Source organism: Canis lupus, chromosome 11, assembly GCF_003254725.2.
Source record: "Canis lupus dingo isolate Sandy chromosome 11, ASM325472v2, whole genome shotgun sequence".
Lineage (NCBI taxonomy): Eukaryota > Metazoa > Chordata > Mammalia > Carnivora > Canidae > Canis > Canis lupus.
The window spans coordinates 7,760,488-7,788,325 of record NC_064253.1 but is presented as its reverse complement, the minus strand read 5'-3'; the positions used below and the strand labels follow the sequence as shown (position 1 = coordinate 7,788,325).

At 37.6% G+C, this 27,838-nt stretch overlaps 1 protein-coding gene across 1 annotated transcript; it reads right to left on the bottom strand.

The window, feature by feature from the left end:
- Positions 1–8,699: 8,699 nt before the first annotated feature.
- On the bottom strand, positions 8,700–11,012 carry LOC112659659 (heat shock protein HSP 90-beta-like). Its single transcript, XM_035697217.2, is given in 4 exon segments — positions 8,700–9,400; positions 9,403–10,191; positions 10,194–10,672; positions 10,674–11,012. Coding segments are annotated over 4 exon segments (2,223 nt in total). The 5' UTR covers positions 10,928–11,012.
- Between the last annotated feature and the right edge of the window lie 16,826 nt (positions 11,013–27,838).

Here is a 27,838-nt window from a genome sequence, read left to right as displayed (position 1 = left end):
TGTTGCCGACCTCATTACTTTAGTAGACGACTTGCATTAAGGGCAGTGAAGCAAGGAATCAGTAACCTGAGTGTTGGCCATTTCTGCAGTGCCACAGATACACATTTCATACAGTGTATGTGGAAATTATGTTTAGTGTGCTTTCTTAGAACATCTGTGCACTGGACTAGAAATTATGCCTTTATTATGATTCTTCAAGGTGTTGCAATTTCAAATTATGAGCAGAAACCATTATTATTAATAAGCAAACCCAGAAAACCAGCAAACTCTAAAGAGTCATTGGTTATCTATTACACTGAATGCTTGTGTGCACAAATACAGGTACAAAATTTATTCTGCCTTTGAAACTTCTGGAAAAAAACCACAAGGTACCTACCATTCATTACTCTGGAAATCAAGGGAGAGTTTGTAAATCTAGGTAAATCAGTAATAAGTTTTCTTTTTCAAAACAGAAAGAGGTTTGTACTTCTCAGAGAAGATTAAGTTTCTTTTATGTAGTGAGAAAATGTATTTCAAATGGCTCTTTCAGACATTTTTAGGGGTCTTACGTACTTTTCTAAACCCTCATTCATGCACTTTAATCCTGGGTGTCTTTTAAATTCTGAAGGTGTTGAATTTTGAAGTCACTTAGTATATATGAAGGTGAGCCTAGGAACCCCTTGGTGGCTTAGTCGGTTAAGCATCTGCCTTTGACTTGGGTCATGATCTCAGGGTCCTGGAATCAAGCCCCAAGTCGATTAGGCTGAGGAGGGAGCCTGCTTCTCCCTTTTCCCTCTGTTCATGCTCTCTCTCACAATCTCTCTCTTTCAATCAAATAAATAAAATCTTACCAAAACAACAACAAGGTGAGCCTGACCCATGGCTGTGACATTTCTCTGTAGCTCACTTTAACTATATAGAATGTATTACTCTTTATCTTCTGAATGAGAAAATCTCTAATAACCCTTTTCTTGGTAAATATTTGCTAATTGGCTCATTGATGAAGTCGAGTGAGGACACTCACAGTGCTAAGGAATCAGGGAGTAATTAATCTACAGGGGTAAAGCTAAGGATTAACTCAGTTGTGTAATGGGTGTGGTAAGATGATACACAGAGTAAACTAATATGCCATCAGCAACATAATGGCTTTTTAAGGTTAGCTCACGTTCCCTTTTCCTGAGCCTCTGTAGAATCACAGCGCAATACTGTGATGTATAAGAAATATATACTGGGGCATCTGGGTGGCTCAGTGGTTGAGTGCCTCCAGTTCAGGGTATGATCCTGGGGTCCTGGGATCCAGTCCCACATCAGGCTCCCCACAGGGAGCCTGCTTCTCCCTCTGCCTATGTCTTTGCCTCTCTCTGTGTGTCTCATGAATAAATGGATAAAATCTTCAAAAAAGTACATATTTCATCATTCAAAGCTAAATTAAAATACATTTCTTATTTATATTTTGTCCACATTTCCTGGCTCAGAGATCCCCAAACCCTGGGCATTTCCTCAGCACAGGGAGTGATAAAGTTGTCTTCTGTTATATCCATGAGATGACTTTTGGAAAGCAGCAAAGAATGGGGGCAGGTTGCTGCAGAAGTTTTGGTCCTACCCACCACTCTACCTTCTCCAAGGAGGGAAGAGAGGCTGGAGGTTGAAACAATCATTAATAGCCAATAATTTAATCAATCAGGCCTATATAATGAAGCATCCATAAAACCCCAAAAGGAATTGGGTTCGCAGAGCTTCTGAGTTGGTGAACACTGGGAGATCAGAGACAGGGCCTCCTAGAGAGGGCATGTGAGCTTGGAGTCCTTTAGCCATACCTTGCTTTATGCATCTCAGCCATCTGGATGTTCCTGAATTTTATTCTTTATAATAAACTGCTAGTCCAGTAAGTAAAAGGTTTCTCTGCATTCTGTGAGCTGCTCTAGCAAATTAATCAAATCCGAGAAGGAGATCACGGGAACCTGTGATTTCTAGGGAGTTGGTCAGAGGTAAAGACTACAACTTGGGCTTGGGCTTGGCGTGGTGATTAGGAATGAATGATTCACTGCAACCTCCAGTCTATAACTGGTTATTCAGAAGTATTGATGACAACCTGGTCTTGTCCCTGGCAACTGAAGGGGACGGGGAGGGAGGGGGCATGTAGTCTTGTAGGACTGACCCTTAATCTGTGGAAACTGATGCTGTCTTCAGGTGGATAGTGTCAGAATTGGTGGTGTCCAAGAATTGTTTGTCAATATGGAGGAACACATCCCTACCCCTGCCATCACATTGGAAACTATCAGAATATGCGAAGGTAGGCACCAAAGTGGATGTCCCTTTTTCACATTTGTTCTAGAGAACATTTTATGCTAAGTGAGGTGATTTACTGAAATTTCAGATGCTGCTTATTGTGTTTATTCCATTAAACTAGGACTATATTTCTGGTTCATGCAAGCACTAGCTTATTGGTCACCATTTTATGCCCATATTGTCTTTGAACTATTCTTTTTGGATACCTCTGGTCAGGAACTCACAGGTTGTTTGCAGTTGAGGTGAATCAGTGTACATTCATAGTGGCTGGGTTACTATCAGTGAATATCATTCGTGCAGTTTGGGAACAATCCTACTTATTCCTACAAATCTCCAATGTTATGAAACTGTCTTATTATGGGAATCATTGAAAATAACCCAAACTCACAACTACACTTAAAAAAAATAAAGTAAAACTCTGAGTCTTAGAGTCCTGACCTAAAAGCAGGTACCATTTATTGAGATCCTCTTGTGGTAGGAAATTTTACATAGCCTTTTTCCCCCTATTGTCTGAGGTTATTTTGACACACTGAAATTCCAGCACTGTAATTTTTAAGTTTGATTTTGAGAATTCCTATTTATTTCCTCTATGTTATTTGCTAAAAAAAAATATATTTTTACATCTTGATGCCTTCTCAAGAACTTTGCTGACCCATATCAGGGAAAACAAAGTGTCTACTCCGGGCACTCTAATCTCTTAACAATGAGAGGAATTAATACAAACAAGACTATACAAATTCATCTATGAAGATTAAAAACTAGCTGAACAGAAAGATACAAATCTAAAAACAAAAAATAGACCACACACGTCATCTAGAACCAATCCTGGGGTTTTGAGCAAGGCTGAACCATGGAAACAATAAATGGTATATACATCTAAAAATCTGGGTAAAGAGCTATAACGTTTACTTTATTATTAGGGTGTTGAATTCCCCAAAGTAAACTCCTCTTACTTGTTTTCCTTAAGCATTTCTTTGTTATTCAAGGCCTCATTAAGAGCTTTTATGTGTTTTTCAGACAACTTTTGCTCTGTAATTTGGCCCCCAGAAAGCCATTGTTTGTCAAAGTGATAATTTCCTTTCCTTTCCAATCCTTGGCTGGGATACCTTATAATGGGTTCCAAAGTATCCAAGGTCAGGCTCAATAATAAGCATTGTGATGGCTGTAAGAAGTGCTGAAACATCTGAGGAAGGTCTAGTAGGGTGGGAGAGGTAGCAAGGACCATCTGGTGAAATTATTTCCAAAGGGAGTTGTCAGTAAGCTCTAAATTAAGGCAAAGCTTGGTTTAAGCAGAGATTGATAACTGAGAGGTTCTGCTTAGTTACTGGTCCTGTCATTCAAATGTAAGGCATTAGTGCTGTGGATCTAGGCAAATGGTCTTTGGAGAGAAGACTGAAGTGATTAGCCTTGACCAAGAGGAACAACACACAAATGATAGAGGGGTTAGTGAAGTCAAACTCAGGGTTTCCAGAGAGATGCTATATAAAGTAAAAATTGGATTACTATGCAGGAGTTTGCCAGAAGCTCAGTCATTATGGTTGGCAACACACAGATACCCAGAGTCCAGCAGGTAAACTTTGGTATTGGATGAGATTATGGGTTCAATGGTCAAATTACTAGAGCCCAACTGCAAGTTCTGAACTCAGGGGATAACTTTGTGTGAATTATTTACTCTCTGAGTTGCTTTTCTTTATCTACAAAGTATGGATTATTAAATTATTGAAGTGAGTGAAAGTACTTGGACACAAATAACAATGAAGTTTGGAAAATATGAGTTAAGTACTGCTTTGGCAAATTGTTTTTGCATGTGGTTTAGGGCTGAGGTGTAGGACTCAAGTGATTGTAGTTGACAAGATCATGAGACATCTGGTGATCTTGAATGTCTAATACTGCAATGGAGTTTCGCATTCTGACAACTGAGCAGGTGATAATAGCTAGGACAAGATGACAACCACGAACATCTTGCTGCAACTCTTCTGCATCAGCATAAATGTGTTGTGTACTCCCTCTGCCTTCTCAGTGACACTTCCACTCTCTCTTTTCACGTTTGCCTTATTCCATTTCCACATTTTTGTCTATCAGTATAAGTTCCACAGTTATGCTCTTCATCTCATGAGCAAGTCCTCTGTTGGGTATGAGTGTGTATATATGATTACAGATGCATTCATTATGAAAAGGAAGGATAGATTCCTAGTTAATAGGTTTTTTTATGTTTATAAGAAAAATGAGCAGAAAGTAAGAATATATAGGATACTCCCAAATCCTTCCCTATTCCCACCATGTTCCCTATCACTTATGTCTCCTATTAATAACATACATTTATTATAACTGATGAGCAATGCTGGTTACCTTAATAACTACAGTATGTAAATTTTGACATTAGTGAACAAGGCTGCTATAAACATCAGTGCGTAGGTTTTTCTGTGGATATAAGTTTTCAATTCATTTGGGTAGGTAGAAAGGATTATAGGGTAATCCTATAGTGTTTAGTTTTTTAAGAAACTGCCGAACTGCCCTCTAAAGTCACTGTATCACTTTACATTCCCACCAGCAACAAATGAGAGTCCCTGTTACTCCATGTCCTCATCAGCATTATGTATGTGTCTATGGATTCTTTTAAACAATCCAGCTTCTTGGAATTTTAATATGTAGTTGCTATAACAAAAAGACCTGAAATGTTCACTGACTTAATTTATTTCTCTCTTGTGTAATCATCCACTGTGGTATGATAGTGGAACTATAGGCCACACTTATTCAGGAACCAGACTGAAATTGGCTCTATCATCTTCAGATCTTCTGAGGTTACTCATCAACATTCCAGGGAACAAAAGGGGGAAAAGTAGATGGAGGTATTTCAACCCCTTTTCAAAGGTTTCTGCCCATAAGTGTTACCAGCTACTTCTGCAACTCTTCCAGTCATGAAAACTAGTTACATGACTATACCTAACTGCAAAGTCAGCTGGGAAATGTAGTCCTTGTCTGGTTAGTGTCTCTGAGGCAACAACTCTATTACTGAGTAAGATCAGAGCACATTTTGAAGAATGTCTAGCAATACTCTACACATTTGCTGAGACAGTTCATTGTATCAGTTGTGATCAAATAACTTCCATTATTCCATCCTTTCAAGCAATAATCGCAATGCTGTTCAGATGGAAAAACAGCAAGGACTTCCTGGAATCAGTGATGTTTAGGCGTAGCTTTGCCTATTATGTCCTTGGATGGGTTGGCCTTTAATATTGGACCTCCTTAGTAATATTTTCCCCAGTGTTTGGATAAGATGACTGAGTATCCAGTTTCCCATCTTCTAGAAAGTTGTGCTTTTGAGGAGGAGAAAGCTAGTCTGTCTTAATTGGCAAATGAGAAGCCTACAATACACTTTTCAGCATATTGATTCTGGTGGGGGAGGGAGGTTGAAGGGGATAGTAAGAAAATAATCACAGGTTTCAAAATCCAATCATCTCTGTGTACTCTTGTTGCTGTTCCCCTCCTTATGCACACAGTAATTTAGGTTTTGTTTTGACAGGAACATAGAGATATTCATAAACTGAGAGGCAGTGTTTCAAGATTTAGTAGGAATATCTTATTAGAAATAAAAAATAAGTGCCCCACATTTTTGAAAGCATGGTAAGGCAATGTACTAATCTTCATTAGTTGACTGGAATCATGAAGACTGTTTACAAATAAAGGTTAAATAAACTCATGCCTTTAAAAGATAATCCGATTATGTATTTTATTGACCAGTCTTTCCAATCTGGACTGCTATTAAACCAAAAAAAAAAAAAAAAAAAAAGCCACAGCCCACCGCCCCCCCCCACACCCTGAACCCCACAGTTTCTCTAGTTATTTAACCATACCAGTAGATTAGCAGGTATCAGCAATTTTATTGTTGGTACCAATAATAATAAAAATGTTCTCAGTTGGTACATTCCACTTTCATATTTGGATAGATGGATAGAAGGGAGAGAGGGAGGGAGACTAACAGGGAAGATGGAAAAAATAGCTTTGAACTAGACACATGAGTTTTAAAAAAGCAAGAAAACACTTGTTAGTTGTCACCAGTGTAATAATTGTTCATCAACAAGCTAGCAGTTCCCTAAAAGAAGTAAACTATAGGCAGATGCTGTGTATTCAATTTACAATCTGTAGTTGGTTTATGCCAAAACTCCAACAGGATTTAAAAACCTGGTTTTTTGAGACTCCTCTCTCCTTTAGGATCATTGGTAGATACCGAAGACACACTTGAAAATTAAAAAAAAAAAAAAATCAAAATTATCTCTGACAAACTAACTTTTGTTTTCTTGTTTGGAAATAGTTTCTTAAATGAATGAATGCTAAAGGCCAAACCTATGAACCTGATACTTCAGCTCTAACAAAATTTAATCTATGTATCAGCTTGTGAACACTCATTTGTTAATGTTAAATAAGCAACTGTTCATATATTTTAAAAACACAAATGTCCTGTTCATGTATTTGTACACTACACTGTTTAGGATCTAAGGAAGAGATTTTGAAAAGTGCTCAGTAATTGTTCTCTCAGTGAGAAAACATTTCCCCCAGCCCACAAAAGCCAGTCAAAAGAAACATGATTTGACCTTGCATTTATTCTTGAGGTATAATTGGTTCTCAAAACCAGAGATGTAGCTAGCTCGGCTTTGCCTTATTCTGAACATGTCTTTTAAACCCTTGTCTTTAAGAGCTACTTAACTTTAAGACTGTATTAGAATATCAGGAGGAGGATGCACAGAGCAACATAGTTACATAGTTTTATACAACATCCTTCCTCACTGTGGGACAGTTTACCCATAACCCTGTTTGTTGGCTTTTTTCTGTATACCTATTAGTGGATTCACTCCACATCTTCCTTATTAGGAACAACAAGGCAGACTGAAGATACTTCAGGAGTGTAACATTTTCATTGTTACATTAAAAACCAAAGAGCAACTCTCCATAAATAAGGCCAGTTTGAAATTGACCAATTTGTTGCATAAAGCTGCTTCTGAGTAACCAAATTGTGAGTGTTCAGGCTGTGGTCTCCTTGAATCCAGATGGTAGATCCCAATTTCAGTAATCTCTGTTGTCTTCGTTCCAGTATTCTCCTTTCTAGATCAAGAGGTGACAGTTCATGTTTATGGGACCAGGACATTTCAGAGACGGTATCTAGCACAGGGCTATGAGAAGAGACTTTGTCATAAAAATTAAGACTCCTCTGTGACCTAGGTCAACTATTTCTCTTCAGAAAAAAAAAAATGGTATTGAAACTTGTTGACTTATGTTTGAAAATTTCATACACAGTATAATTATCTTTAATATCATGGTTCGGATTATGTGCTAACAAGAAAGAAAATCGAAGTACAGTCTTTCTAGTTTCTTGATAGTGACCATTTCAAATTAATCTTCTTATCTAGTGTATAGTGTTCTTATTAGATAGGTAGATAGTAGCTTCCCATGCACAAGAGGGGGATATTTGACATTCATTTCCAACCTAAATTGTAATTATTCATTGTTTAGTAATATAATAGTACAAGATGAAAAAGCTCAACAATGTGATATTTTTTCAGAAGTCTGGGAATTTACAAACAATGGTGGAGAGAGCTATACCCAACAATGATACTTTCCTTTTATAAATTACTACATATACTCATCAAATACCCATTAGCAAAAACAAGAGAGAATAAGGGTATTGTAGGTTGCTCTTAAAAATCATTTTGTTTAATTATATTTTCTGTTTACATGTAAAATGGAGATTAAAAATAATGCATTATAAGTATTCAGTCTTTTGGACTTTTCCAAAATATTTTCATTAAAAAAAACTTATATGATCCTCATAATAACCCCATAGGAAAGCAAATATAAATAGGATTAGTTCCTTTCATTAAAGATGAGCTAACCAGGGCCCAGAGAAATTATGTGACAAGTGTTAATTACATAGGCGATACGTGGAAGGTCAGAAATCGAATTTAAGTCTTGTGATTGAACTCACATGTCTTATTAACGTCCTATTTAAAACACATAAGTGAAACATATCCCTATGACTGTGTTTAACTCTGGCCTTTCCCCCTTGTCTTCCTAACTTGTGCGAAAGGTCTATACTTGAAGGCCTGTTTCCTCTGTCCTACTTGACTCTTGAACCCTTTTACAATTGCTTTTATTCATTTATTGAAACTCTTCTCTTCATGGTGATCACTGGTTTTCAAATACCCTCATGCAAGCTAATTTCATTTTTTAAGATTTTTTTTGTATAAAACTGTATCTTCTTTATTTTGCATACTTTAATCTCAGAACAAAATAAACACCACAATACACATCCAAACCCCTTGTCAAATGTCATGAGGGCTAGGGCTTAAGGCCCTTCTTTCCTGCCTCGAACAAAGACAGGAGGGGAAAAAAATCCACTAGACATCAGCAGAGGGAACCAGGTGAACTGGAGCCACTCAGGGCTTCTGGGGAGCCATGGGGACACTATACACAGGGCACAAGGTCTGCAAGGAGAAATTAATTGACTTCTTCCATGAGGGGGCATTCTCATCACCCTCAAGTGGAAGGATCTCATCAGGAACAGCAGCACTGGGTTCCTCTGCTGTCACTTGATCTTCATCAATGCCCAGGCCTAGCTTGATCGTGCTGTAAATGCGGTTGGAGTGAGTCTGGGGATTCTCCAGTGAGAAGCCAGAGGAGAGCAGAGCTGTTTCAAGCAGCAGCACCACCAGGTCCTTGACAGCCTTGTCGTTCTTGTCTGCCTCTGCCTTCTGCCGCAGCGTCTCCACAATGGGGTGGCCAGGGTTGATCTCCAGGTGATTTTTGGCCATCATATAGCCCACTGTAGAGTTGTCCCAGAGTGCCTGGGCTTTCATGATCCACTCCATGTTGGCAGTCCAGCCATAGGTGCTTGTCACAATGCAGCAGGGTGAAGAAACCAGCCTGTTGGAGATGGTCACCTTTTCAACCTTCTTATCCAAGATTTCCTTCATGAGTTTGCAGAGATTCTCGAACTTGGCCTTGCTCTCCTCCATTTTCTTCTTCTCCTCTTCATCCTCAGGCAACTCCAGGCCCTCCTTGGTAACTGAGACCAGACTCTTCCCATCAAACTCCTTGAGCTGCTGCACGCAGTACTCATCGATAGGCTCTGTCATACTACCTCGAAGCCCCATTTCCGCACTTGCTCCACAAAAGCAGAGTTGGCAACCTGCTCTTTGCACTTACCGGTGATGTAATAGATGGACTTCTGAGTCTCCTTCATATGGGACACATACTCTGAAAGAGAAGTCATCTCATCTCCAGACTGGGAAGTGTGGTAACACAGCAGCTCAGAAAGGCAGCGCTGGTTAGTGGAATCTTCATGGATTCTAAGCTTTAGGTTTTTAGAGAATGCCTCACAGAATTTCTTATAGTTCTCCTTGTCTTCTGCCAATTCAGAGAAGAGCTCAAGGCACTTCTTCACTATATTTTTGCAAATGACCTTCAAGATTTTGCTTTGCTGGAGCATTTCTCGGGAGATGTTCAGGGGCAGGTCCTCAGAGTCAACCACACCACGGATGAAGTTGAGATACTCTGGTATCAATTCATCACAGCCGTCCATGATGAACACATGGCGGACATAGAGTTTGATGTTCTTTTTCTTCTTGTTCTCAAAGAGGTCAAAAGGAGCCCAATGAGGGACGATCAGCAATACCCTGAATTCCAGCTGACCTTCTACAGAGAAGTGTTTGACTGCCAGGTGATCTTCCCAGTCATTAGTAAGGCTCTTGTAAAACTCTCCATATTCCTCCTGGGTGATGTCATCAGGGTTTCTGGTCCAAACGGGCTTGGTCTTGTTCAGTTCTTCTTGATCAATGTATTTTTCCTTAATCTTCTTTGTCTTTTTTTTTTTCTTGTCCTTCTCACTATCATCCTCCTCATCTGAACCCACATCTTCAGTCTTGGGTTCTCCTCATCATCTTTATCTTCTTCCTCTTTCTCCCCTTTCTCCTCCTCTGCCTCATCATCACTAATTTCTTTCTCTCATTCCTTCTCCAAATAAAGGGTGATGGGATAACCTATGAACTTGGAGTGCTTCTTCACCACTTCTTTGACATGTGTCTCCTCTAAATATTCTGTTTGGTCTTCTTTAAGATGAAGGATCATTTTGGTACCCTGGCCAATGGGCTCACCATGGTCTGCACGTACAGTGAAAGAGCCCCCAGCAGGAGACTCCCACGCATACTGTTCATCATCATTGTGCTTTGTGATAACAACCACTTTCTCTGCCACCAGATAAGCAGAATAGAAGCCAACACCAAACTGTCCAATCATGGAGATGTCTGCACCACCCTGAAGAGCCTCCATGAATGCTTCAGTGCCAGAGTTGGTACTGGTTCCCAAGTTATTTATGAGATCAGCTTTGGTCATACCAATGCCTATGTCCACCAGTCAGGGTGCGTTCCTGGGGGTTAGGGATGATGTCAATTTTCAGCTCTTTACCGCTGTCCAACTTGGAAAAGTCTGTCAGGCTTTCATAGCGAATCTTGTCCAAGGCATCAGAAGCATTACTGATCAACTCTCGAAGAAAAATTTCCTTGTTAGAAGAGAAGGTATTGAAGATGAGGGACATGAGCTGGGCAGTTTCTGCCTGGAAGGCAAAAGTCTCCACCTTCTCCTCTCCATGGTGCACTTCCTCAGGCATCTTAAAGGAGAAGAGCTGCAAGCACTACAGACCACGGTGGGCAGGGGCTGCGTCCAGCTACGACGCTGCACCAAGGCTGTGCGGGGGTGAATCAAGAGAGTTTAAATTGTTATTTTTAAGTAATCTCTACATCCAGGGTGGGGCTTGAATCCACACCCTGAAATCAAGAGTCATAGACTCCATGACTAAGCTATTCAGGCACCCCTAATTTCATTCTTTATCCACTCTGAATATCATCTTTTATCCTTTTCTTTCTGTCCATCCATCTATTCATCCATACAACCATCCATCCACCCACCCATCTGCCTATTCATCCATCCTTCCATCTTTCCATCTTCCATTCATCCCTTCAGTGTAGTCTTCTGTTCTTCCAACTCTCTCAGATTACTTCTCAGTTTTCTTCACTAGCTGTGCTACAAAAAAAAAAAAAAAAAAAAAAAAAAAACAAAAAAACAAAAAAACAATATTTATCAGACTGTAGTCCTTCATGAGGCAACTGCCCTGTATCAGGGTCCCCAAGGCCACCGTCAGACTTAACAGTTTGCTGGAAAGACAGGACTCAGCAAAGCTGTTAGATGCACCATAACAGTTTATTACAGAGAAAGATTACAGTGTTAAATCAGCAAAGGGCAAAGGCAAAAGGAGAGACAATCCAGGGGAAACCAGGGACCATCTTCCAAGTGTTCCCTCCCAGTGGAGTTTCAGGGCAACTTGCTTCACTCCCTCAACAGTAATGTGTGATAACACATGCAAAGTGTTACAAACTGGAGAATTTCACTTAAGTCTTGTTGCCTCAGGATTTTACTGAGGGTCAGTGATATAAGTGTGCAGCAGCCACCATATTTCTGACCTCAGCTACCCAGTCTCCAGCCCCCAACCCCCAGAGTTAAAAAAAACAAAAATGGTGTTCATCATAAATCATCGCGTCACACTGATACTGCATGGCCCAAGGCCTTAGGCATGCAAAAACACTTTTATCTGGCAGAATGTTCCAAGGTCATCTCCAGTGGCTGGTAATGGACCAGGCATAAATACAAACCTTACTGTGGAAGGTGCTGAATTTGGACAAGTGGACCTGCTGAATTAACCCTTTCCTGCACACATTCCACTTATAGACCCTTCTGCCTCATGCTCTGACCTTGAAAATTTTTGTTTGGACCCAAAGTGGCCACACCTAGCCTGAGGATAGATGATTTATGAGGCAACTTGGAGTATATAGAGAGGGATAGAAAACCATGGGGTTGGCATTAGGGAGATCCATTTGAGCTTTATACATTTTGTGTGCCCATGGATACATTAGATCTCTGATAAATATACACATTCAGTAAGTATTATTCTCTCACCTCTCCTGCAGTTTTGAAATTCTCAGATACGATTCTCATCCTTCCATAGTTACCACAGTGGTCCTTGCTATCTCTTGCCTGGATTATTGCAACTGCTTTATAATTGATCTTTCTGACTCCAAACTGAACAGCTGTGTGCACAGCACTCTCCTCCCTACCTGGCCAGCCACTGCAGTTCTAATTCATCCTTTATATGGCTGAACAAATTCCTTTGTTAAAAGGCATCTTTGATCATTCTACTCTCCTTGTCAAAAACCTTTTATGGTTCCCTGTTGCTCACAGATGAAAATTCACTGTGCTTAGCCCGGCAATCAATCCCTTCCGCAATCTGTTTCTCACCTATATTTCAAGATTTGTCTTCTTTTATTTTGCCTATGATGTATATTTTATTTTGAAATAATTTGAAGTTTTTACCTAGAGAAAAACTATCAATCTTTGCCTTTATGGGTTGTGTGTGTCTGTGTGTGTGTGTTGCTTTAGTTTTCATGGTTTATTTGTTTGCTTTTTTGGTTTTATGTAGATAGGTGCTTTCAAATCAAGACAAGAAAAATGCTGCCCATTTAAAAGTATTTTTTATTCTACTTTTAAATTTATATTATGGTTTTGAAAATATTTGGTACCTGGAATTTCTTTGGGACCATGGTTTTTGATAGCTGTGTAACTTTGTTTTCCCACAATTTTTCCAGAAGTCTTATTGAAACTCCATTATCCATTACCTTTCAGTGGAACAGCATCATGAAATTAATTTCATTAATATACAGGTCTGCTCATTGACTTTCCATTGTTTTCCATTAATGTATTTATACATTTTACAATAAAAATCACTCTTAAAATTTCTCAGACTTTATGTATATTACTATATTGCCTTTAAAATACCTTGTAATTGTCCTTTTAAAATAATTTTGCTCTAGTATCACACATTTTCCCCCTTATATCTTTAAAATAAGCTTAACCTATTTAATTAAAATTTATTGAAATTTTAACTGAGATTACATCAATATTATGCATTACTTTATAGAAAATGGGTATTTTAACATATTTCATCTTTCCATATAGAAATACAGTATGTCACTTTAGATAATTAAGTCATACTTTATGTCCTTAGGTAAAATTTTATAATTTTACTCCTCTGTTTTTTTCATATACTTGTTAGCTTTAATCCTAGTTTTTTTTAAATCAATTTTATTTCTTTAAGAAAGGTATCCATATAAATTATATCTTACTCATATAAAGGAAGGCTATTATTTCTTAACACATCAATCTTGTATCAGAAATATGTCATCTAAGATTGCATTCATATTTGAACAACATTTAAGGAAAGATGGCTTATTTGAATAATTTATTGGAAACTTTCCAAACCAGACTCAACAAGAGTAGAGTGCATCTCTGAGGGTTGAGGCAGTTGAAACAATTGGCAGTCTTTTCAGAAAGGATATTTTGGAGTCAGTGGTCCCCAATTTATTTATTTATTTCAGTTTTTGCTACTCTGCTCAAAAGTAAAGCTAAAAAGAGAGAGTTTGAAAAAGGTGCTTAACTTGACATGATCCCAACCATTAGGATTTGTACAAGAGGAGATTTCCTGAAATAAAATAAGGGTGTTGTCAGCAAAATTGACATTGAATATTACTCCTGGTGGGATAAATGGTGTCCGTCATAAAATTGGTTGTTTCTTTTGTTTTGTTTTTTTTGGTTGTTTCTTTTGATTTAAGAGAATGCCGCAGTAAGTATTTGTGTTCACGTCACCTTGAACCCATGAGCAAGTGTTGCTTTAGAAGATAGAACAAAAGGGAAATTTCTGAATCCTAAAGAATGTCTTTTGGTTTTCATTTTAATGGATATTATTAACTTTCCCTTTAGAGAGGATATAAGGAACTAGTTTTTATTTAAGTATCATTGTACAAATATCTTTTATTATTCCATCCTTTTCAACTCAACTTAGTTAAGTTTTTTCCAATGAGTAAAAATGAGTGTTTTTTATCTTAAAAATGAAGTTTTATGTTTCCTTTATATACTCTATCTTAATATTGATTTTGCACATGTTTTTTTCTGCTCACTGGGCTGTAAGTTCCTTGGTACATCTCATGAACACCCAGTGCAAGCTTTTCTGTATAGACTCTTAAAAATACTATTTGAATTTTTTTAGATGTCATCTGTTTCCTAGTTTGGTGTTTTATTGGCTATAAATAATGTCCAGTGCTCATGTGAATTTCTAAGATCATGTGACAAGTTGACTAAGGCAAACTCATTCTTGGTTTTCCAAACATTTTTTTTTCTTTTTTTTTTAAGAAATGTTTCATACTGTATAATAAAGTTGCCTTACATGGAATCTAGAACAAGTAAAAAATGTCTGGCCAGTTGTTCTTTACCTTGTACCTTATCATCACTGTATTTGATCAAGGTCTACTACTTTTCAGTAACAAAAATAATCTATACTTTTGTTGGTAGGTATGTATATAGATGTACAGATATTTTTCTAGGTCAAATCAAAAAGAACAGAAGAGAACAAAATGAACTTTTCTGTATCTTTGGGAGATTATTTCACTATTAACATTTCTAAACAAGATTAAATTCTTCACAGGAATATTTCTAAAAAGCTATAATTGAGGGGTGCCTGGGTGGCATAGGAGTTAAGAGTCCAACTCTTCATTTCAGCTCAGGCTGTGATCCCAGGATCTTGGGATCAAGCCCTGCATCAGGCTCTGCATTCAGCACAGAGTCAGCTTGATATTCTCTGTCTCTCTCCCTTTCCACCTCTTGCTTTGCTTTCTCTCTCAAAAAAATTAAAAAAAAAAAAAAAAGGTTATCATTGAAATTTTAACCTTGATCCCATTATATGAAACAACCCTACTGAAGACAGGACACTTTTCATTAGGAAAGGGAAACTATATTTCAGAACTATGAATCTCTTTTGGCCTTGAATTGTCACACTCTGAAACATTAAGTTAGATAAATCATCCCAACGATACATTCACCTTTCTACTCTGATACCCTGAATTGAACAATATTTGGAAATGGTTCACTAGGAGGCTAATGTGTTATACCCAGAATTATGTAACTTTAGCATCTTTAAATGATAATATGCATTTTCTAATTTCTCCAGTGTGCTACACAAATGGTGCTTAAAAAAATTTTCCCCAAATGTTTATATGCCATTTTCATTTAAACTGTATTCATGAGTAAATCTTTGGCATGTAGGTTGTTTTTACTTAGTTATCTGTATTCCTTGAATGAAGTGTTCCCAGTTACCCACTCACCTGACAAAGACAATGCTCAGAGCTCTTATCTTTCAGGGGTATCAGATGAGTCAGAACTGGAAAATAAATGTTTAAGAGCAAAGAGAATTGAGCTGGGTAAATATTACCTACTCTCCATCAACAGCTGTTTCAGGTAGACATTTTTATATGCAAATTCCTTATGTTAGAGGCACCCAGGCCTGAAGAGTCTGGATTATTGTTAATTGTGTACTTCTAAAGTGGCTTCACCCTTTACCCAGATTTTTCATAGGATAATCTATTTCCTTTTTTGAAAGTGATCTGATCAGAGGATTAGAAGACAGAGGAACTAATTGAAGCAATGTAACATTTCATTATGTTCTGTAAAGGGTATAATGCCTATGGAGGGCCTGTTCAAAGAGAAAAGATGTGTACTTCTCTCTCTCTCTCGCCCTTGCCCTCGCCCTCTCCCTCTTTTAGAGACAAAGAGTGGAGAGGGTGGGGAAGAGCAGAGGGAAAGAGAGAGAATCTTAAGTAGGTTTCATGCCCAGCGCAGACCTCCTTGGAGCTTGATGTCATGACCCTGAGATCATGACATGAACCAAAATCAAATGTCAGATGGTTAACTGAATGAGCCATCCAATCACCCCAATGGTGTACTTCCCATCCATTGGCCACTGAGTTACACTATTCTAGTTTTTATTTCTTTTAGTCAGGATCTATTACAAATAAAGCTGCTTCACCATTGTTGGCCAATCTACTTACTTCTGATTCTGTTTTACTGTGTGCCATCTTTCCATCTGATCCCATCCCATCCCATTCCTGGCATGCTGACATCTTGGTCTTCCCCAGATGTTGTTTCTATACTTGATAGCAGTTAACTTTAAGAGAAACAGATTTCCTTTTTTGGAAGTGATAGAATTCCCAATCATTGGATCTTTGAGTTTAGGGTACAACTTCTTTGTCCAGCAGAGGGAGAGAGAGGCTATAATATAGGTGAAGAAAAATTCTTGGTCTGGACAAATTTGGATAAGGAAGACTTTTCAAAGAATTCATCTCCATCTGGTCTGGGAGGAGTTCTTGTTTCTGCCTTGTGGTACTAGATCAGAAAATGCAAGCTACCAATCAAACCCTAGACAATTAGAGGCAGGCAAGTGGTGAGAAGTAGAGTGGAGAGAACACTGGAAATTGATGAATTTTCACTTGAAGTCTAGGTAGTTAGAGATTTCTAGACATGCTAACCCACTTTAAGAAAGATGGTGAAGGATGGAACTGGAGAGTATTATGCTGAGTGAAATAAGTCCATTGGAGGACAAACATTATATAGTCTCATTCATTTGGGAAATATAAAAAATAGTGAATAAAGGGGAAAGGAGAGAAAATGAGTGAAAATATCAGTGAGGATGACAGAACATGAGAGACTCCTAACTCTGGGAAATGAAACAAGGGATGGTGGAAAGGGAGGTGGGTGGGGGGTTGGGGTGACTGGGTGACGGGCACTGAGGGGGGCACTTGACAGGATGAGCACTGGGTAATATGATATATGTTGGCAAATTGAACTCCAATTAAAAAGATGGTGAAAATGAATGCCCTTTTAAATTAGAAAATTGGGCTTCTAATTTCTGTGTCTTCTCAAAGTTCTAACATTAATCCATAATACTAACTTGTTCAATATTTTTCTCTTAAATTTTTTATACACATGCATTTTTGGAAAAAGATTTATTTTAGAGAGAGTAAGAGAGCATGAGAAGGAGAGACAGAGGGAGAGGAAGAGAATCTCAAGCAGACTCCATGCTGACTATGGAGCCCAACATGGGTCTTGATCCCAGGACCCTGAGATTCTGACCTGATCTGAAACCAGGAGTCAGATGCTTAACCAACTGCACCCCCAGGCATCCCTATGTACTTGCATTTTAAATTCACTGAGTGGGAGGATGTACAAAATAGGTGAAGGGCGACATAAGCTTTAACATTCAACACCGTTATTACAAATACTAAGAGAGTTACCACTGATACTAATAACAACTTACATTTTTGAATATTTATGTACTAGGCATTATGGCAAGTGTTGTGTCTAAATGAGGTGTCCATCCTGATCAGATGAGAGCCTTCAAATATGGGGCAATGATCACACAGAAGCCGGTTGGCATTGGCTGTGAAAGGATTTACCTGAGATGGAAGAAAGGAGATAGAAGTTTACTGCAAGGGAGCAGAGAGCAGGACCACAGAGGATAGGCTGTCTGCAATGAAGCTGTGGGTGCGGGCTGTTTTAAAAAGGGGGAAGTGAAGGCACCTGGGTGGCTCAGTGGTTGAGAGTCTGCCTTTGGCTTGGGTCATGATCCTGGGGTCCTGGGGTTGAGTCCCACATTGAGCTCCCCACAGGGAGCCTGCTTCTTCTTCGGCCTATGTCTCTGCCTCTCTCTCTGTGTCTCTCATGAATAAACACATAAAAATTAAAAAAGAGGTGGGGGAGTAAAGAGGGTACGGTGACATATCGAATTTTCCCTTTTGTGGTAACTGTGCCTGTTTGTAAGTAGCTCATTGATCAGTTAGGGCCTATGGATATTTTGGGGTGGTTCACCTGATGGTCCCATCTGTAATCCATTGTTCAAGCCTGTTTGCCTAAAAGTGGCCTCTACAGTAAGTAATTCATATGCATAAATTTGTGAAATTTCTCAAGTAACATATGGAGGGTACTGATAATATTTTTTGGTGATTATAAGATCAATACCTATGGTTATCAGGTGCAAAGCATGGATCATTATTAAGTTACCACCGAGGTTTTGTGTGTGACTCTTCCATTCAACAGTGATTCAATGTGTTACTGCTGTGTGACAGCCCTGGGCTTTATCCTTTGGACATCTACAAGCTGTAGATAAAATATAGTATAAGAAGTGCCAGAGCCAGGCAAATCCCAGGCACTTGGTCAATTACAACTTGTCATTTCAAGATATACCAAAATGAAGCTTGTGGCTTAAAAAGACTGAAATAATTTTCAACTGCAGACAGAGGAACTAAAAAAAGTCTCTGGGAGAGATGACATTTGATTAGAGGAGTCTGTAAAATATGAGTAGAATTCAGATAGGGATAAAGAAGATTAAAAGGGCATCCATCCCAAGTGAGAGAATGATGCAGGAAGGCGGGACCACAAGGTGTGTGCAGGTGCTCCAGGGCAGCTAGACTCTGTTACAGTGCAGAGAGGAAGGAATGTGAAGACAGGGTTGGCTGTGATGAATTCAGAGAGCCTTTTGCACCAAGCAAAATTTTCACAACATACTTAATGGGATTCAGAAAAATTTTGAGGAGTTTTAGGAAAATGAAGTTACATTACCAGAGAGGTTTGACCCTGGAAGCGCTAGGTGGAAAGAGTCAGATGGAGAAACAGATGAAAAACAGATCAGTTAGGAGGCCCCAATCAGAATTCAGGTAGGAGGTGACAGCGTTTGTGTCAATACGGTGCCTTTGAAATGAAAAGGAAAGGACTTATATATTAAAGGGGATGAGTAGGACCAACTGTGCTTGATGCCTGGGGGAATATCTTTACAAATATGTTATTGTAATAATCATTCTACACTGTCTGTTTATCCTTCTTGCCTCTCATTGCCAGATGTATCTTCTGTAAGGCATTTATTGCGTGCTTGTCCCTTTCAGAGCATTTTCTCCCATTTCCACTTTTAAATGAATTAAATGAACTCCTTTGCTCTAAGTCTTAAGTAGTCTAATAGTTCAATATTCTGCATTCAACTTTCATTGAGATGGTTTTATGAACAAATATTAGCTTTCTGTACTTTAATGCTTGCACAGGACCTCATGAATTTTTATTTTTAATTAAACACTGACTCACTGATTGCTAATCCTTTTATATTATTCTTTAGCCTATTTGCATAGCCTAAGCATCTTTCTTTCTAGCAATTTATTCATTTTCTTCCATCTCAACCTTCAGTGCGGTCCTATGGTGAAATCTGTCATTAATCCCATTCTTTTAAAACCCAGCAAATATATCTTTGCATCAGACATCTTTTTGGAAGTTAAAAACAAAAGGCCTACTGTTTGAGATGTATGGTTAACCTAGTAAGCAGCAAATGCTTTCTTTAGAAAGCTTTTAAGCTTCGTTGAGACAGAAGGCATTGAAATTAATTTTCTATGATTTAAGAGGTCTTGCAGTAGAGAAATAGCATTAATCTATTAATCTATTTTGTTTAGAAATTAGTTGTTTGGGTGAAACAAGACACTTGGGAAAAATGTGAAAATTAGAAAGGCAAATGGGTCCTTATGAAATATTCCAAGTGAGAGAGAACCAGTGCTGACTGATGAACTCAAGGGAAATTTATTGATGCAAGCTGCTTTTGGTGACTTTCACTGGGAAGTTGTCTGGAAGCCTTGCAGAGTTGTGAGTGACGTGTCATTCCTTTAAAACCCAGGTTGGTCATATGATAGTTAGGTCTAATTAACAAAGTCAATAGGACAAATACTAGACAATATAATTGTTTAAAAAAGAAAATATTGATCCCAGAATACAACAAATGTTGGTTGATGTGCAGAGATATAGTGAGTACATTATAAAGTAGGCAATAAGAAGTGGGAATTACTCAAGATTAATTGGCCGTTAATAATGAAATGTCATCAAATTATGTGTACATCATACAGGTTTAAAAATATAGTGTTCTATTAAAGCACAGTCTCTTAAAATTAGTTCCCATTCTTATAAAGGGTATGTAATTGATGGTATTGAACCATCTGTGTCCTATTTATTTTGGAGATTACCATGGGGATTCTGGCCATTTGGACCACAAGGAGTATTGATTTACAAATGCCAAACTAAAAACAAAATTATGGCAGACAGCTTGGAACGTATCCCCCTACTTCATAGAGATGAAAAATATGAGAAAGAAGTCTTTCTGACCACATTGTTCTGAACAACTTCTGGTGGCTCTCTTTCCCATGAGCCACAGTGACCAAGTTAGGTTCTGATTGTTGGCATGACAGAATGCAAGTTCTTGTCCTCCGAATACCTTCCGTTACCTCTCTTCCTCCCCATCTTCACCCATTTGGTAGTCGATGATTCCCTCCCATTCATTCCTCATTTATCAATTACTAGTTCTGTGGGAGAAGAAGATGCAAAAGAGAATCTTTTACACAAGTGATACTATTACTTGTCTTTTGGATGTTCCACTCTTTAGAGCTGACCAAGGTTGTTGTTGTTGTTGTTGTTGTTAAGATTTTATTTATTCATGAGTGACACACAGAGAAAGACAGACATAGGCAGAGGGAGAAGCAGGCTTCTCAAAGGAGCCCTATGTGGGACTCGATCTACAGACCTGAGATCACTCCTTGAGCCACCAAAGTGTCCCAAACATCCAAGTTAAATGAGACTTAATGCTTCTCCTCCCTGAATGAGCAGCTTCGACAGGACTTACTGACTTGACGACATGCGGTGATTATTAGGAAATGATCTTGGAGCATTTGAGCATTTAATTGTATGACAATAATGTTTGCGTATGAACTCAATTATCTCTCCTCTCTTTCTCATACACACACATATATAGACGCCCGTCTACATACCTATACAGATGCACATACATGTATACACATGTGTATATCACACAGATATTTTGAACCCAATTATATTTCTATAATTTTAAGCAAAAATCAACCTCATTAACATGCTTTTCCTAAAATATTGCTGTTTTCTAAAGGCAGTGTCTAAAAGAAATTTAGAGATTATCCTTTAGTCTGTTAGCATTATTAGTTACCCTAGTAAGAGTAGGCAGGCAGAGAAAACAACAACAACAACAACAACAACAACAACAACAACAACACGGGCTTCATAATTTTCTTTAAAAAAGTGGAGACAAGAGGAGGAGAAGTCCTGGATATTTGATTCAGCAAAGTGATTGTTGTGTTGGCCCAAAATCATTGTGCTAGTCACACTGAACCATGATACATTCCAAAGGGACTAAAATGGTTTTCATGAATGACAACTTATTCTTAAATATTTTTTCCTTGAATTTTTATAATCATGGTACCAAGAGAGGAGATATAATTAAGGTTGAAATGAGATTTCTATTAGGAAACTTATGGCTAAGATAATATTTATCCCAGTTATAGGGCATGAAACTCCATCATATCCCAGGTCCATCAGGGTTGCTTCACATTTTTCCATAATAAAATTTTACTCTTCATGCCACTTTTACAAAAGGTTATTTATTATTTTGGCAGAAAAGACATTTGTTAGCACATAATTCAGGGTTTATTTGAAAAGTCTAGCTGGACTAATATACAAAGTTATTGAAATTCTTATTTTGTCCATCACCCTTATTAGACAAATAACATGTGGAAGCATTTTTAGATTTGTATACTGCAGTATTTTGAACTGTTTAGCAGTTTCCTTATAATAGAAACAAATACTTTCACCTTCCTATATAATCATCCAACCTCCTCCACCCAATTTGTTTTTTCTTCTTTGCTACCCTCCAATCCAAGGAGCTGAATTTTAAAAATTGCATTTGGGCAGACAGCTGGTCTTTGTAGAAGATTTAACACTTTGGGTATTTTGAATACAGTTTTGTAGCTGCTGGAAACTGAAATATAAATAAAAAAAATGTGAGAGAGAAAAATACTGCACAACTAAGCCAGCTCTTTAAGGATTCTTTTTGAAGTGAAGACATGCTTTTCCTCTTGGTTTTATGGCACAAACCTGGAATACCATTCACAGATCATATCAAACTGATAGAGCTTAACTGTGAGAAGGTATAGGTGATAGGATATGACCTGTAGGGAATTCACTGTGTATTATCCTTGTGGGAACCTCTTGTGAATGTTTTTAACATTTCTGTTGTAAGAATTTCAATAATAAATGGTTTGCAGTTGACTTAGGATGTACCTGTACCAAAGCTGGAGCAGTAGAAACAATCAGATTCATGAAGTATCATCTCATGGATATAAAGAATGATAAAATCAGTGAAGTTCTGGTAACTCAAGCTTCTACCTTGACCCTATACTTCTGCCAATAAAGTTTCCACTGTTTAGGTTAAATGTGACCCTGATGTCTGAGTCTGGAATTCAGAATTTATTTTCCCATAGAAACTGTAAAATGTTACGGGTAGGTTTCCCAGAGTTAGCACAATTAATACATTCCTTTAAGGGTACATGAATGAAAGTATAATTATGACTGGCATTAATTGAATATAGCAGGCAGTCTGTTAAGTAGTTTATATGGAATTTATCATTAAACATTTGCAGTAATGCTGTAAGGTAGGTAATACTATTATTCCAATTATATAGATGAGGAAACTGATAGAACAACTTAAGTAACCCATCCAAGTCAATGCCATTAGTAAGAGAGAGAAACAGACTGTATTGCCAAACATGTTAATTCCCAGGGTCAGTCTTGAATAGTTACTATACCATCACAATGAGTTACAGAGGCTTCTCTTTGTGTTTTTCTGGGTAGATAATCATTTACTCATGACATTGTTTCTGTGGGAAAATATTTTTTGAAATTTTGGTGAAAAGCCCATATGTTATAGCAGTGAGGGAGAAGTGCATTGCTCAGTGATTATTTGGAATTACACTGAGTAAGCATGCACATAAGTGGATTGTCAGCTTCTTGGAATTGATCAGTGTCATCATCAGTGGTTTCTCTTAGATTTACCCATGTACCGTATTGTCTAATCTATGGAGTGGTTGTCAAACTGTATGAATTTTACCCAGTTGCTTACTCCAGTTGCCAGAGAAGAGACAGTCTGTATTGTTGTGTTTATTTAGGCTGCACCATTTTCAAAGAATATCTGGAAATGGCACAATGGTTACCATCAGTTATGGAGCTAGATTCTCTTGGTTCAAATCCTACTTTTTTAGCCATGTGCTTTAGGGCAAGGTTATTAAGCTCTGTATGCCTATTTCTTTATCTGTGCATGGGATCAGTTGTAGTTCATTAGCCAATAGTAGCTCAAGTTGATAGGATTGTTAGGACTAAATAATATACTATTTTTGAAGCATCTTAGACCAGTTCATAGACTTATTTTGATAACATTTAATACCAGTTTGTTATAAAAAGCTCTCAGTTGGGGCAACTCTTGTTTCAGCTGGGGTCATGATCTCATTATAGTAAGATCAAGCCCCATGTTGGGCTCCTTGCTCAGCACAGAGTCTGCTTGCCCCTCTCCCTTCTCCTCTTTCCCTTCCCCTGTGTATGCCTGTGCTCTCGAAAGAAAGAAAGAAAGAAAGAAAGAAAGAAAGAAAGAAAGAAAGAAAGAGAAAGAAAGAAAGAAAAAAAGAAAGAAAGCCTTCAAAAAGAAGATGCTCTGAACTAATAAAGAACAAAATGTAAAAGGATATCTACAAAATACTTAACAGCTAAAATCATACTTAAGAACAATTCTCTGAAAGAGAATCATGAATCAGTCATGAAAGAATGATTCTCTCCCTACGTCTGAGAACAGGACAAGGATATGTACTCTTGTTGTTTCTACTTAAAATTACAGCCAGGTAAGAAAATAAATAAAATGTATCCAGTTTGGAAAATATGAGGCAGAGCTATATTTGTAGATGAGGTTGTAGTACATGAAGAAAATGCCAAAAAGTCTACCCCAAACCACTAAAACTAGTAAGCGAATTTAGCAAATCTGTAAGACATAAGGGTAATAACTTACTACAAAGCTACAATAAGCAATTTTGTAGTAATAATGCTACAGTAATAATGCTGGCATAAAGCTAGTCATATAGACCAACAGAACAGAATTGAGAGTCCAGAAGTAAACCTTCACATTTATGGTCAATTGATTTTTAACAATGGTACCAAGAAAATTCAATAGAGAAAATAGTCTTTTCAACAGATAGTGCTGAGACATTGCATATCCAAATGTAAAAGACTGGAGTTGAGCCCCTAGCTCACACCATAGGTCAGAATTAATTCCAAATGGATTTAAGACCTAAATATAAGAGTTAAAACCCTAAAAGTCTAAGAAGAAAATATAGGCATAGATATTTATGACCTTGTATGAGGTAATGGTTTCTTAGATATGACAACAGGAGCCTGTGCAACCAAAGGAAAGAAAAATAAGTTGGACATCACCAAAGTGAAAAGCTCTGAGGATTCAAAGTATACCATCAAGAAAATAAAATTGCACTTCACAGAATAGGACAAGATTTCTACAAATTATCTATAAGTGTCTAGTGTCCAGAACATATAAACAACTCCTATAACTCAATACTAAAGAGAAATAACCCAATTAAAAAATGAACAAAGGAAAAAAAAGAAAAAAATTAACAAAGGATTTACATAGATCTTTTTTGGGCACCTGGGTGGCTCAGTGGTTGAGCATCTGCCTTTAGCTCAGGTCATGATCCTGGGATCAAGTCCCACATCAGGATCCCCACATGGAGCCTGCTTTTCCTTCTGCCTATGTCTCTGCCTGTCTCTCTGTGTCTCTCATGAATAAATAAAATCTTAAAAAATATATCTTTTTCAAAGAAGCAGTATAAATGGCAATAAGTATGTAAGTGTATTCTCTGCACCATTAGCTATGAGGGAATTGCAAATCAAAACCACAGTGAGATTCTACTTCACAATCACTAGGGTAACTACTTAAAAAAAAAAAAAAGACAGTGACATATTTTGGCCAGAATATGGATGAATCAGAATCCTTCTAAGCTGCTAGTGGGAATGTCAAATGGTATAATGACTGAAAAGCAGTCTGTCAGTTAATCAAAAGCTGGAACATAGAGTTATTATATGACCCAGCAATTTACTCCTGGGTATGACCAAAAAGGAAAACCCCTATATTTACTAAAAAACTGTGTATGGATGTTCAGAGTGCATTATTCATATCCAAAAAATAGAAATACTCCAGTTATACAGTTGATGAATGGAGGAACACAATATGCCATATCCATACTAGGAAATATTATTCAGTAATAAAAAGCAATAAAGTACTCATACATGTCACAGTCAAGGTTTACCCATTGAAAACCTAAGGCTAAGTAAAAGAAGACTGTCACAAGACTATGGATTGCATGTTTTCATTGACATGAAATGTCCAGAATAAATAAATAATGGAAGTAGACAACGTTTTTCCTATCTACAGGTAAATAGGAAAGAAATAACACTTGCAATCACATCAAAAACATCATATACTTAGAGATGTATTTAATCAAATAAATGCAAAACCTATCCTCAGAAAACTACAAAATAGTGCCAAAAGAAATTTCAGAAGATCTAAAGAAAAAAAAAACGAGGAAGAATATGCCATGTTTCTTGATTGGAAGTCTCAATCTTACTGAAATGCCAGTTCTTTCCAAATCAACTTATAGATTTGGCTTAATGTCAAACATAATAGCATTGCACTTTGCTCTGGTAGGAATTGACAAACCAATTCTAAAGTTTGTATGAAATAAAAAATATTTAATATCCAAAATACCTTTGAAGAAGAGTAGGACAGAGCACTTAACAATACCGATTAAAGGAATTACTATAAAGCTATGATAATCAAGACAGTGTGACACTAGCCTCAGGATTGACATAGATTATCAGAATGGAATATGGGATCCAGAGATAGGCCTATATATATTGGTCAATTGATTTTCAAAAACAGTGCTGAGATAAATTAATGAGAAAGGAATGATGTTGCCTCAACCAGATGAATAAATGCATGGAAAACCATGAAATTTGACCTGTGCCTCACAGTATGCCAACCCCCCCCCCACACACACACACAATGGATTGTACACTGAAACATGAAATCCAAAAATATAAAACTCCTAGAGGAAGCAAAAAAAAATCATAACAACATTGTGAAAGGCAAAAATGTCTTAGGATACAAAAAGCACTAACTATAAAGGAAAAATGGTAAACTTAAAACTCATGCTCTTGAAAAACCATGGATAAGAAAACAAAAAGGTAAAGCACAGACTGGGGAAAAATATTCATAATATGTACTGGACAAAAGACATATCCAGAATATATACAAAAGCTTTTAAAACTCAATAATCTGAATAAATCAATCCAAGTTTTGAAAAATGAGCAATAGATTTTAGCACACTCTTCACATGATATACCATTATGTTGACTAATGGTCAGTAAGTCCGAGAAAAGATGTTCATTATCAATAGTAATTAGGGAAATGCACATTAAAACCACAGATAGCTACTACACATCCTCTAGAATGGCTAAAATTAAAAAGATTGCCAATACCAATGTTAGTAAAGATGGGGAGTCACCAGAGCTCTAATACATTGCAGTGAGAAGTTGCACGCTCCTTTTGCAACACTGGCAATTTACTGTAGTGTTAAATGTATACTTATCCGATGACTCAGAAATTCTACTCCTAGTTATTTAAAGAGAAATAAAAACATAAGTCCACAAAAGAAATGTACATATGGCCATAAGTATTCATGGCAGCTTGACTTCAGATAACACAAATGTCCACCAACAGGTGACCGGATAAACAAAATATGGTAAATACGTGAAGATGAATACAACTTTTCAATAAAAGGAAATAAAATGCTGGTACCTGTAAGAATTGTATGTATATATATCTTATAACCATTATACTGAGTATAAGATGTCAGACAGGAGGACTATCATATGACCGCATATGCATGCTAATAGAGAATGGGCAAAAAGCAAATGAGCGCATGATTGCCTGCACGTAGGTGTAAGTGGGGAGTGGGGGAGATCTCAGGGGCACTTTCAGGGAAGTTGGAAATACCTTTTATTTTGCTTGGAATGTTATTTATGTGGGCATGTATATCTGTTCAAATCCATGAAAGGCATATTTGAAATTGCTACTTTTTTAATCTATACGATTACTTTAATAAAGTTGATTTAAAAACTAAGCCAAAGGCAGCCCTGGTGGCGCAGCAGTTTGGCGCAGCTTGCAGCCTGGGGTGTGATCCTGGAGACCCGGGATTGAGTCCCACATCGGGCTCCCTGCATGGAGCCTGCTTCTCCCTCTGCCTGTGTCTCTGCCTCTCTCTGTGTGTCTATGAATAAATAAATACAATCTTTAAAAAAAAAAAAAAACTAAGCCAAGGCACTCAAAGAAGCAAAGAGAAGGCTTACAATTTGTAAGAATTGAAATTGCTATATCTGGATATAGAATCCAGCTTTTAAAATCCTCCTATTCAATATTTCAGGAGACTCAGGCCGGGAGATGTACTTTAAGATGTTTCTTAAAGTCAACCTTGCTGGGTAGGGGCAGACCCAGCACTAGAACTGAATTCTCCTGATACTTTGCATTGCTTTGTAGAAAATCCAGAGGCTATGGCTAGGTTGTAGCTTACTCATTGTTTCCTCAACACCCAAGTGTTACATCCATTAATCATGATTTAGGGGCAGAAAAAAATCAAAACAG